At 47.7% G+C, this 13,399-nt stretch overlaps 1 protein-coding gene across 1 annotated transcript; it reads right to left on the bottom strand.

Annotated features, from left to right (window-relative positions):
* Positions 1-4,671: 4,671 nt before the first annotated feature.
* On the bottom strand, positions 4,672-12,873 carry CUNH5orf47 (chromosome unknown C5orf47 homolog). The gene is made up of 5 exons (XM_036312488.1): positions 12,624-12,873; positions 9,416-9,501; positions 7,887-7,986; positions 6,454-6,492; positions 4,672-5,359 (listed from the first exon to the last, which is right to left on the bottom strand). Exons 1-4 carry the CDS (start codon positions 12,871-12,873, stop codon positions 6,488-6,490), a joined length of 441 nt encoding a protein of 146 aa, XP_036168381.1. The 3' UTR covers positions 4,672-5,359; positions 6,454-6,487.
* Positions 12,874-13,399: the final 526 nt, after the last annotated feature.

The raw sequence follows: 13,399 nt of genomic DNA on the forward strand, positions 1-13,399 counted from the left end.
TCTTCCTCCCTCCTTCATTCAATCACCAGCTCGCTGTTTCTCCCTCCCACATCTCCAAATCAGCCCACGGTCTGTCTCTGTGCTGCCTCCTTATCCCCTCTCCCTCCCGAGCTGACAGGTCTCCTGACACCTGCATCGCCCCCCTCGCCCACCTGTTTTCCATACCAGAGTCCAAGCAATGTCTGTACAATGAAATCCTGGTGATGTTGCCCCTTACCTGGAACTCTACAGGGGCTTTTTTTTTTTTTTTTTTAAGATAAAGACTAAAATCTTAAACTTATCCTCTACGGCTTTTTATGATTTGCCTCCTGCCTACCTGACAAGCGTCACCTCCTGCCACTCTCCCCCTCCCCTGACCCCACACACACACTTCTCCCCAACCCAGACTTTCAGCACGAAAATGGCGCCCTCTTCAGGGAATGCTCTTTCCACTCCTCCCATGTCCCAGGGTCTTTCAGAGCCACTTAGACATGACTTCCTCAGAGAAGTCTCCCTGAGACCCCAGACTATATTTGGCTCCTCGTGCACATGCTCCCTTCATACTGTTCTTCTGTTGAAATACGGATCATTCTTTTAAACTGCATGATTATTTGTGTAATGGTGGCTGGGTAAGAATCGGGATTGAGTTCTTGCAACCTACATGTTAACCAGTGGGTGGATGAGTACATTTTGGTTCATTCATTTTGATGAATACTATTCAGTCATTAAAAGTTATGTCATGGAATGTTGCAATATGGCAAATGTTTATAATGTTGAGTAAAAAGAATAAAATTGTATAAACATCTCAACTATGCGAAAATATAAAGATTTAAAGACACTAAAATGTTTATAGGGTTTTTTTCCTAGATGTTTTTATGGGTGATTTTCATCTTTTCTTAATACTTTTTTTTGTCTCCCCAAAACATGTTAATTATTTTTAAGTTCATGGAAAAAAACATGAATAATTTTCTGCTAGAGAAAAAAAATTTTGAGTTCTAAACAACAAACTTTAAAAAATATATTATTTTATTGATTTCAGAGAGGGAGAGGGAGAGATTGAAACATCAATGATGAGAGAGAATCATTGATTGGCTGCCTCCTGCATGCCCCACACTGGCGATCGAGCCCACAACTCGGGCATATGCCCTGACCAGGAATCAAATCGTGACCTCCTGGTTCACAGGTTGATGTTTAACCACTGAGCCATGGGCTAGGCAAAAACTACCTTTTTTTAAAAGCAGTGGGCTTGTAAGAGGCTAGTAAGCCACGTGGTGAAGTCAGAGTTGAAGGCAAGGTCGCTGGGCATCATGGGAGACCTTGTGGAAGATTCCCAGTATGGCCCTGAAACCCTCTGATCCACCAGAGAGGATGAGCACACTATAAACATCTATTATTACTTTTTCTCCCAGTTTCATTGGAGTATAATTAACAAATAAGCATTGTGCATATTTAAGATGTAAAATGTAATGGTTTGATATATGTATACATTGTGAAGTGATCCCACAGTTAATCTAATTTACATATTCATCACTTCACAGTTACCGTGTGTGTGTGTGTGTGCGTGTGTGTATGACATTTAAGATCTAGCATATCAAGCACAGATAGCTTCCCAGACCAGTGGATGCCCGAAACTGGCTAGTACTAAAGCCTACATATACTGCTTGTTCCTATACATAGATGCCCTTTCACTTAAAGGAAGCTCTTTACAGCTTCTCTTTGACATGTGTGAATGCTAGGATCGCCACTCTTGCACTTCGAGGCCATCAGTAAGTAAAATAAGGGTGACTTGAGCATGAGCACTGGTGCACTGCGACAGTTGGTCTGATGACCAAGGCGGATGACTTCATCACACATACTCAGAATGGCATGCAATTGAAAACTTATGAACCGTGTATTTCTGCAATTTTCAATTTAATGTTTTCGGACCACAGTTGACTCTTGGTAACTGAAACCACAGAAAGCATGAGGGAGACTAGAATAGACAACACAGCAGTATTCACTACAGTCACCATGTGCCGTGGGGCTCCAGAACCACTCATCCTGCGTGACTGTCCCTCGACCAATGGCTCCCACTGCCCCCACCGCCCAGCCCCTGGCAGCCCCCACTACTCTATGAGCTCGGCATTTCTGGATTCCACCTATAAGTGAAACTATGCAGCATGCCTTTCTGTGCCTGGCTTGTTTCACTTAACATGATGTTCTCCAGGCTCATCCATGTTGACACAAATGACAGAATCTCCTTCTTTTTAAAAGGCTAATATTCCATTGTGTGTGTGTGGGTGTGTGTGCGCATGTATGTATGTATCACATCTTCTTTATCAATTCATCCTTTTTTTAAACTTTCAGATTTTTAAAAATATATTTTTTTATTGATTTCAGAAAAGGAGAGGGAGAGGGAGAGGGAGAGATAGAAACATCAATGACGAGAATCACTGATCGGCTGCCTCCTGCAAGTCCCACTCTGGGGATGGAGCCCGCAACCTGGGCATGTGCCCTGACCCGGGAATTGAATCATGACCTTTTGGTTCATAGGTCAATGTTCAACCACTGAGCCTCGCCAGCTGGGCTCCATTCACCCACTGACGAACACTTGGGTTGATTCCATATCTTGACTATTGTGAATAATGCTGCAGTCAACTTGGGAGCTCAGTTACTTCCTCAAGACACTGTTTTAATTTCCTCTTCATCCCCACCCAGAACTGGAATAGCTGGATTGTATGGCAGTTCTATTTTTAAGTTTTGGGGAACCCCTGTACTGTTTCCCACAGTGGCAGTACCAATGTACATTCCTACCAACAGTGCACGTGGTTCCATTTCCCCACATCCTCACCAAACCTTACCTTTTGTCTTTTGATAGCAGCCATTCTAACAGGTGTGAGGTGAGATGTCACTGTGGTTTTGTGCATTTCCCCGGTTATTAGAGATTTTTAGTATTGTTTCATATACCTGTAGTTCTTAAAGTGCAACAAGAGTGTGAGTGTCCCCTCCCAGGAGATGGACTATATGTGTTTGCCAAGGAAAGAGAGCTTTAGAATTTGCAAATTTCCCAGAAAAGTCCCTCTCTGCAGAGCAGTTCCACCTGCTTGATTTTTTATGCTTATGCTAGAGGCCTGATGCACGAAATTCATGCAAAGGGCTCAGCCCTTGTGGGCCATCCAGAAGGATGTCCGTTCTAATTAGCATCTTATGCCTTTATTATTATAGATGAGAAGACAGGGAGAAAGACCATCCCTCACTGACTCTCAAGCTAAGACCAGTCCCTTCTCAAAACAGCTGCCGGAGTAGCTGTTAAAGGTCGGCGGCTCACATCACTACTCTGCTCTCAGCGCTCCGACAGCTCCTCATCACTCAGGAAAAGGAGAGCTCAACACAGTGCCACACAGTCTGGCGTCTGTTACCCTCTCACCCCCCCCCCGCCCCGCCCCGGGACCTCTTCTTCCCGCTCCTCCAGCCTCAGGGTCCTGCCTCTGCACGCCTGGCTTCCTTCCTTCCAGTTTCATCTCCATGTCACCTTCTGCGTGGAGCCTTCCCTCCATTGCAGCCCTCAACACACCCTTTATTTTTCTCCACAGAACCTGCTCTTTAAACATACTGAATACTTTAGGTGTTTATTATGTCTTCCCCTGAAGCCAGGCATTTAATATGTTTTTTCCCTTCTGCTCCCCCAGTGCCTAGAACAGAACCTAGGACATAATATGTCCTCAGTAAGTATTACACCAATAAATGAGTGAACGAAAGAAGCCCCTGAACGCGGCTCACAAAAGGCAGGAGCCTCATGCGGCCTGGCCCACTCCCGCCTCTGCCCCAGATGGCGTGTAACTGAAGCTCCCGCCTGCAAGAAGGAGTGGGCAGTGCACGTGTGTGGCTCCTGCACTTGGCATTACCTTTGCTGGGATAAGTTCAGCTTTCAGTCGGTCTCTGTCTCTTGATGTCCAGGAGGTTCCATTTCATGGTGATTTTAAAAAATAAAGTAAAAGGTCTGGCTTCTGGCCTGTGCTCAATCACCTAACACAAATACTAAAACGACACGCCCGCACACGGGGCTCATCCAGTCGCCTGTTTAACAGGTTTCTCTAAACGCCATCAAGCCCAGGCAGAGAGTCCTAGGAGGGCACAGCAGTCACAGGAAGCCCAACTTAACAAGTGACCGTTACATGGAGCCGCTTGAGATCAGGTTGGGACACTTCCGGACACATGAGAGTGTCCCTCGCACTCAGAACCTCAGAAAGGACAGAACAGGGGAGTGAGGGTGCTCCACGGAGCCGAGAGACAGCCCTTCCCTTAGCATCCACAGGTGAACTCATTTCCTGCTGTAACTTCTCTGGGAATATAAATGTTTCTAGGCACACACCGGAGTTCTAACAGCACAGGGATCATTTAGGATCATCTTTAAAATTAAACAGATCAAGCAAGTGGTTAGTAAGTTTATCCTGAGGAACAGTGAGAGGATCGGGGCTCAGAGTGCATTATTCCCAGGAACGTGGCGATTCTCTCACACGTTACTTGACTTTTAGAAAGTGCAGAGCAAAACAAACGAACCCCAATGGCAGTCAGCAATATGCATGAATGTTACAAAGTAACAGGAAAAGTCCGAAAAGAGTATATGCGACATAATGCCGCATAGAAAATCAGACACCTAGACGCACTTTCAGGAAGACATATAGATCACTGCAATGTAATCATGTGCACAAATGCGGTGATGGTTACCTTGAGTGGGAGAGGCAGGGAGGCGGGCGGAAGGGGTTGGGCACTGTGATCAGATGTGAGTACTTTCTAGATATTGTCAGCAGAGAAAAGTTGTTATTATGTTCTATTAAAAAAACAGAGGTTTAATACATTTTCACCAGAAATGTTTAGATAACAATGAAAAGATGTAGAGCGCCCATCTAGAACATTTCTTTCCCTAGGAGTCTCCACTACCCAGGGCTCTGGAACAGCGAGGCACTGAGTCTGGATCCAGCTTGACACTTAGTTTTAAATCTAATAAACATTCAATCATTAAAACAGGTTACCTGACTATGTCAAGTAGTGTAAGTTACATAAAAAAAGCCGACATTGAAATGAACATTCACATTCACCACAAAACTTTGTGCAGCACAAATTACAGCATAAACAAGTAAATGTCTCATTTTACAAGGATTTGAGCTTCATAAGCTAAATCTGGAAGCTTTCCCCAAGAATTCAGCAGCCTCAAAGTTACCCAGCACATTCCCACGGTGCAGGCCCCGCCCTGCCGGGGGCTTTGGACACTGCGTGGCGGGCAAGGCCTGGGCCATCTGCCCGGGTACCGTGTCCTTCCACGGGAAACAGGCAGATTCGCTGAACAGTCACAGAAGAACAGGCTGTCACAAATCCTAGTCTCGTCGTAATTAAATTATAACTAAAGGAAGAAACAAAAGTAGGAATTACTTTACAGACCTTACTTCTTGTGCTATTTCGTGAGAACGCTGTGTGACTGCCACTTTGGGAAGCCATTGTAAGAGAAACGAGGAAGCCCGCCTCTCAGCGCCCGAAGATTGGAAGCCACGGTGCCCTCCTGCTGGACAGGAAGAGGACCTGTCACCGCGGGAAGCAGCAACGGGGGGCACAGAGAGAGAAGAGAACTGAGCAGATACAGGAACAAAAAGGAAAACGATGGACCATGGAGAGAGCAGTTTCAATAGCACTGCAGACATGGGGCCCAGAGAGTTCATTAAATGTCAACAAATATTTAATGAGTGCCTACTGTGTGCCAAACCCTGGTTTCAGGAAGGAAACTGGCTGGAGTTAGCAATGGGCATACACTCAGGGTTGGAGAAAGGAGGCTATAAAGGGGAAATTTTAACCCCTAGAGTGCCGGGGAGCGCGATCCCACTCCTCCTGTCTTTCACCAAAAGTGCCGGGGGCGCCATCGCGCTCCTCCTGCAGTGTCACTGTTAGATGCTAGCAGTTCACTCTGTATTGACAGATGGCACCGAAGGGCAGATTACTTACGATGCCGAATGTTTGTAGTTCTAAAATCGACCACTGGCATTTATCTGCCTAATTTTTACAGGTACTACGATTTTATAAAGTTTACTCAGACTTTGTAGCTCTAAAGCTTCGAAATGGTGTCCAGTTCTAAGTCTGCTTTTATTAGTGATGATATTGCTAAATATGTCAATTCTTGCTGTAAAGACGACGATTTTGTGGAAGATATTGGAGAAGGTGTCCCTCTATTTTAACATTATATGTTTTGTTCAAATTTTTTTCTACTAGTATTTTATAATACAATCAGCAAACAATATATGCCAAAGATGAAAACAAATGTAGTAAAGGTTTCCTTAAGTTTTTGAATATGTAACTTCATTTACTTGCGATTCATAATTTTTTTCCTAAACTGCTGTAAAATCAGCAAAAATGCCTTGGCAATTTTAGCATAGTTCCTATGATATTGGTTGGCACTCAAAGGGTTAAAGTCTATACTTTATAATTGTTACCAAAATAGATTCTTACCAGAAGACGATGAGAAGATTCATCTTGTGTAATCTCAGTCTAGAAACAATATAAAATATAAGGAAATTCAAGTGGGCCTCTAGGAAAGGTTTTCCCATTAATAAATGCATATTAGGGAATAAGTTATAATACACCTTAAAGGCGGGATTATTAGTTTTTGTAATCTGTTTAAAATTGTCATAACGAATTACAAGGATATCTTTTGTTTATAAGAGGCTGTTTCTGAAAAACACAGCGGATTATTTTTAGTTGTTACACGATCCTCACAGGAGTGTTTGGTGGTTAATAGAAAGCCTCTGCTGAGGCACCAGAGAACCCGCAAGTTCAAGGCTACGGCCAAAGCAAGACTAGGTCTGACCCAGCACGTGTACTCACGTTACTGGGTCTGGACTAACATCAGAACAAGGGCCGGGTTTTTGCACATGGCGCCGCTTATTCAAACACCCTTTCCCCTAAGGCGCCACTGGCTACTTTTTTCTCCTAATCACTCCTGCTCCTTTCTTTCTCTTTCTTAATTGGGTAAGAAAAGTAAAGTAGAGCATCACTAATCTGAACACTGGCGTATATGCCATAATTGCAAACAATTTCTGCCATTATTGATGCACTATTACACAAACAGTAATGAGTTTCTAGTGTCACATTGTTTACAAAACGGCGTTCCGTTTCTAATTATTATTGTTTGAAAATATTCTTCAGAAAATTAAACTGTAGATTTACTGTCAAAATAGACACTGTCATCAAGTGACTGTACTAAGAACCTACAGAAGCATCCAGCATGTTAACACGTGTGATAGGACATGCATGTGAAGGGAAGAAAATAACTTATGATTATCAATCTGTGTGGCGTCATTAGTTACATACGCAGAGATTTCTATCCAACTTAATTGCGTGCGAATGCAATTACTTTAGTGAAGGCACTAGGTCACATGTAGTGTTGCTCTGGCCGCGCGGGGAACTCCACATTGATGCAGCTTTAGCACCTGGTCTAATCTACAGGATGCTTCCCAGGAATGGAGTGACATCAAGGCCGCAGCTCAAGGGCAGGTTTTGCAAAATGCATTACGTTAGACGGCAGCACCCGTGTGACTATGTAAAGTGACACATAATTCACATTGCTGATAGGGATCAGCTTTGTAATCTGTATTAAAAGGTTGGCATTGAAATTCAGATTTAAGAGGTAAGCGTGCTCCCTTGTTCACTAAATTCCGTCAGCATTCACCTCTGCAGCCCTCCACTCCTGCCTCCTCCGGCCTCTACTCTACCTCACTGCTGTGCTGTTTGCTGTACTTTTAATGACGACGAACAGTGGTTAGCCTCGTTTCCAGAGCTCTGGACCTTGTATGACAATTAGGAAAAGTACTGTTCTCATGTGATCCAGGGAAACTAAACTGTATAGAAGCCAGTCCTTTAATACAATAACTATTATAACTTACTTTCACCAGCTAGTCGTTGGCGTTTCAGCCTGAGTCTATAGTTTTCATTTTCTTCGAGCATTCTAGAAATGACTTTGTGTACTTTTTTCCACACTGAAACCTTAAAAAAAGATAAGTACAGGTTAGGAACACTGAGCAGAAAGGCAAAATTAAATTCTGCAGATTTACTGTCAAAATAGATGTTGTTATCGAGTGACTGTACTAAGAACCTACATTTTGATGGAGCCCACTGGGAGTGACTCAACTGTGCTGCATGGCAATTGATATTATAATTATAAAGCAATATTAGCACGTAGAGACCTAAAACTTAAATGTAACCGTCTCCCGTGATCACTGAGTTCTGACTTCTCTGCCCAGCTTCCTAGCATTCCCTCTCTGTATTAAGGCACCTGTCCTGGATGGAGCTTCCTCTCCAAGGCCACGTCTACGAAGCTCTACCTAATGGTTCCAACACATTCGGTTTTGTTTCAAAAGATAATAAAAATAATGAATTTCTATTCCTACGTCTAAGCCAGTGGGCAGTAATTTCATTTTAATGTGTTTTATTTTAGATAAGAAACACTTCTACTAAGACACACCGAAGCCAGATGACTAGAGCATGAATGTCCTCGAATGCAGAGTGAGGACCACGGACGCAAGAACACAGACCTCGGCTCAGACGCTGGCTTTGCCCTCGCTGTTGCTTGGCACTGGGCAAGTGTTTTAATCTCATCCAGGAAAAGCCTCAAACACCCGATTATTAGAATCAATGAAAAATATTTGTAAGCGCGTGCCGTGTCTGGTGCACATTAGTCATACTACAGGCTATCGCTCTTTTCTCCTCACCAAGAGGAACTGGTTCTTGGAAAAAATATTTCTAGTGGGAAATTCAAAATACATTTGCTGCAAGGGTTAGCCACCTTGAATGCTATTTCATACTATATGTAAACTACAACTCACACACTAAGCTCAGAAAATAATATTTCATGTGCCGTTATTAACTAACCATTTCTTTAAACTGAAGTACAAAATATATGATGGAAATGAAAGATGAGCAAATGATCTTGAACATGTTTAAACATTCAGGTTACCGTGACCTTTGGGCCAGAGGGGAAAAGATTCAGCACTAACGGTTCGTCCTCGTCAGCTTTCCTGCCAGATGCTTAATGTACGTTCCTTGTCTTTAAAAAAGCAACATAACCCAATAGATGCGTTCTTTTCTGTGAAATCCACGATTTTCTCCTATGTTACCCATCAGGGTTTGTTACAGTCTATAGGACATATATTTTAATGCTCTGAAAAATCTCCCGGTGGGTTACATTTTGATTAAAATGTTTTATACCTTCAAACACCACAAGGACGAGTCTTTATTGTTAATAAGTATTTCCAAACCAAATTCCATTTCTGATAAATTACTTCCACTTTTTCATTTCAGTAAATTAGACTTTTCAAAAGGCGGCACTATTGGCACCGTCTTGAGCATATTCACACACTTGTGTTCAGAGAGCTTAATCTAAACTCAGCGGCTCACCCCCGGCTCTATAACATACCTTTTCCTTTTTCTTCATCACTTTGGAAGCTCCACTGAAATGTACGGGAAACTCAAACTTCCTAGCTAACATCTTCTGGGCTAAACCTGATCGTTAAAAAACAAAGTGAAGCATCAAGGTCATTGCGTATTTTAAAGGAGGCGCTATCCTGAGAACAGAGACAACGATGAGGGTCTTGAGCTCTCTGGGGATCTTTACAATTGTTGGTATATTGCTGATCACTAGGTAATACCAACTTATCAATTAGTTCATATAATGGTGGGGAAACAAGAAAGAAAGAAAACTAGAGCTAACGTTGGAAGTGCCTAGGGAACGTCCTTCCTTTTCCGACTTGAAGGTGAGCCCCTAGAAGGTCAGCGACAGTAACAGATGCCTGACCCATCCTGCCCGCGCGCTTCCAGCAGCCCTTTCCTTCTCCATTCAGTTTCAGGGGCACCGTGCTTCCAACTACACAAACCACCCGCGGTTCCTCAAACAGGTCTTCTTACTCCTCCCGGCCTTTGCACACAATTGTACACACACACGTGCACGCGCACCAGGCAAATGTCTACCTGCTCCTCAAGACTCAGCTCGCACGTCACCTCCTCTGTGAAGTCTTCCCGCACACGGCACGGACGCCTGGGACTCCTCATACGGAGCACTGAGCACACGTTACACCGTGTGTTTCTGCAGTGGCTCCCCCCTAGGCGGTGACCTTCCAGAGGACAATCAGTGGGCTTGTTCACCTTCCTGTCCAATCACCAGACACATCGGGGACACTAATAAGAGTTCGTCAGAGTGAATAAGCTTCCTGCCTCTACTCACACTGTCTCCCCAAATTAACTGTTAGAAGAAAACCAAAGAGCTGTGAGTCCAAAGACATCCTCATAAAGCGATGGCACGGTTCCCTGGAAGCCTTTATACGTGTTCTCCTGTTGTCTGGAACCCCCATCCCCTCCTCACCTCATTCCTACCCTATCACCACTCTCTACCTGGCTTCCTGCCACTCATTCAGTTTCCACAGGAGATACAGAGAAAGTTATTACAGAATTATCCCACAAAAAGTACTAGACCTTGACCCACCAGACCTTCAAACACCAGATAGTCCTAATGTTCTGTAAGTTATGCCACAGCATTGGAAAGGAACACAAGGTCCTAATTCATTTTACACCGTCAGTATAACTGTGATACCTAAACCAGATTACAAAAGCAAAGAAAAACTACAGCTCACTGTCTCTCACAAACACCAATGCAAAAATGCTAATCAAATTATTAGCAGAGCCCAACACTACTGTATGAAATAATGAATCATAACCAAGTAGGATTCATTTCAGGAATGCAAGGTTGGTCCAATATTAGGAAATCTATTTATATGCCATATTAATAAATCTAAGGGGAAGATGTTTATCTCCATAGATCTGCGAAAGCCTCTGACAAAATTCAACACCCCCTTTGCCATGATGAAAACACTGAAGAAAATAAAAATTGAGGAATGCTTTTTAATATTTTTAAATGTAGATGCTGTAGTCATAAAGCCAATACCTTATTCAATGGCAAACACTAGAAGCATTTTCCCTAAAACCAGGAATAAGGCAAGAATGCCCACAATCTCCACCACAATTCATCAACCTATACTCGAGGTATTAGCCTATGCAAAACAAATCTATTGCAGGCCTAACAATGGGTAAAAAAAAATTCTGTTTATAAATAATAGTATGCCTGGAAAATGCATATCAACAATAACACTAACTCTAATAATAAAAGTATTCAGTGAAGTACGAGGATCTGAAATTAACATACAGAAATCACTAGGCTAAGTGAAAGAGGCCAATCAGGAAAACTGACATATTGTATCATTCGACTTATATGAAACCAGAGGCCTGATGCACGGAATTTGTTCAGCAAGGGGCTCAGCCCTCCCAACCCTGGCTTCGTCCGGAAGGTCATCAGGAAGGACGTCCAGAAGGTCGTTTGGCTGTCCGGTCTAATTCGCGCACAAGGGGGGTGTCCCTCAGCTTGGCCTGCACCCTCTCCAATCTGGGACCCCTTGGGGGATAGCCGGCCTGTGGGGTCCGGCCTAAACCGGCAGTCGGACATCCCTCTCGCAATCTGGGACCGTGGCTCCTAACTGCTCACCTGCCTGCCTGCCCGATGGCCCCTAACCACTCTGCCTGCTCGCCCCCTAACTGCCTCCCCCCGCCCTCCCCCATCGCTCACAACTGCCCCCCTCATGGACCTGCTCACCCCCAACTGCCCTCCCCTCCTGGCCTGATCACCCCTAACCGCCTCTGCCTCGGCCCTGCCACCATGGCTTTGTCCGGAAGGACGTCCAGAAGGACTTCCGGAAGGTCTCCCGGTCTGATTAGCATATTGCCCTTTTATTAGCAGAGGTGTCCAGAGCAGGCAAAGCTGTGGCGCAGAAAGGAGTCTGGTGCTTGCTTGGGCTCAGGGGTGGGGTGAGGGGGCGCGAGAAGCAGTGAGTGCTGACGGGGCAGGGTTCCTCCGGGGGGGATAAGGCTCCGGGTGGACAGGGGAGCGGCTCGGTGGGGGCTGCGTGGCCGGCGATCTCTCAGCAGAGCGGACGGAGGGCGCCGCCCCGCCAGCAGGGCTTCTGCCGCTGACCAGGCCGCGGGACTGGGCCAACCTCCTCACCATGTGTGTAGCTCATGCTGAACACGGGTGGCTTTTTAAAGGTCAGAGGCCTCATAAGCACAAAGGACAGGCATGAAGGGGCCGCTATGGAAGAGGGAGCCTCTCGCAGGAGCCGAGAAGGGCCCGCACCCGGGCGGAGCTGGACGCGACCCGGCTACCCTACGGGGTTTAACACAGACACCCCGGAGGACCCGCGGGGGGCCGGAGCGGGGGCAGCGGAGGAAGCGACACCGTCTGGACGAGGCCCTGCCCCCCAAGGGGACGCTCAGCGCCAGGCGGCCCTGGTTCCGGGCCCGGGGCTCCGCCAATGGCCGCTCCGACGCAGACGGCCGGCGGGTGGCGATGCCTTTCACGGGCATCTGGGCGCCGGTCCCGGGCACCCAGGAGCGGACCGGACGCTGACGGGGCCGGGCGGGGTCCGAGTGGCCCGCCAGCCGGGGGCGTAGAGGCGGGAGGACTGACAGCCGCCACTCCGACACCGCGGGACAGACGGACAGACGGCCGCCAGGAGGAGGGAAGGCGCCTCCCGCGGGCCCCGCCCCTCCCACGCCGTCCCCACCCCGTCCCCTTCGGCCACCTGCACGCGCCGCCGCCCGCCCGCTGCTCCGCGCGCTCGACGCCCGCGCCGCCGAGGAGGCCGCGGGGGCCCCGGGCTCGGAGCCGGGGGGCAGCTGCCCTTCGCCGCGGGCCCCCGCCGCCCCCCGCTCCCCGGCCCGGCGCCCGCCCAGCCGCAGGACGCCGCCGCACTGGTGCGAGCCGAAGCGGGGCACGTAGACGAAGCGCGCCGGGTCCCGCTCCTGCTTCCTGCCGGCCGCCGCCTTCGCCATCGCAGCTTCCCGTCCGCAACCACCTCAACCGCCACCAGCGGGGACCAGAGGGCCCTGGGCCGGGGCGGGGCGCCGCGGGGGCGGACCCAGTGGAACCACGTGTGCGTGGGGGGAGGGGCGGGGGCGTGACCACTGTGGGGGCGGGGTCACTGTGTGGGAGGGGCGGGGTCACTGTGGGGCGGGGCAGGCGGGGCTGGACCACTGTGTGTGTGGGGGGAGGGGCGGAGGGGCGGGACCACTGTGGGGGCGGGGCAGAATGGGCTGGACCACTGTTGGGGGGGGGCAGGGGCCTGGGGGCAGGGGCCTAGTGGAGGGACCACTGTGGGGGCGGGGCAGAATGGGCTGGACCACTGTGTGTAGGGGGGAGGGGCCGAGGGGAAGGACCACTGTGGGGGCGGGGCAGGCTGGGCTGGACCACTGTGTGTGGGGGGAGGGGCGGAGGGGCGGGACCACTGTGGGGGCGGGGCAGAATGGGCTGGACCACTGTTGGGGGGGGGCAGGGGCCTGGGGGCAGGGGCCTAGTGGA

The sequence above is a fragment of the Myotis myotis genome, unplaced genomic scaffold (assembly GCF_014108235.1).
Source record: "Myotis myotis isolate mMyoMyo1 unplaced genomic scaffold, mMyoMyo1.p scaffold_m19_p_6, whole genome shotgun sequence".
In the NCBI taxonomy this organism is placed as follows: Eukaryota; Metazoa; Chordata; class Mammalia; order Chiroptera; family Vespertilionidae; genus Myotis; species Myotis myotis.

Excerpts from the sequence above, each read along its gene's own strand:
- CUNH5orf47 (XM_036312488.1), bottom strand. The coding sequence starts at position 12,873 with ATGGCGAAGGCGGCGGCCGGCAGGAAGCAGGAGCGGGACCCGGCGCGC. Across the intron at positions 9,502-12,623 it reads GCGGGCGGCGGCGCGTGCAG|GTTTAGCCCAGAAGATGTTA; the intron begins GTGGCCGAAGGG and ends TTTAACGATCAG. Across the intron at positions 7,987-9,415 it reads TGATGAAGAAAAAGGAAAAG|GTTTCAGTGTGGAAAAAAGT; the intron begins GTATGTTATAGA and ends TCTTTTTTTAAG.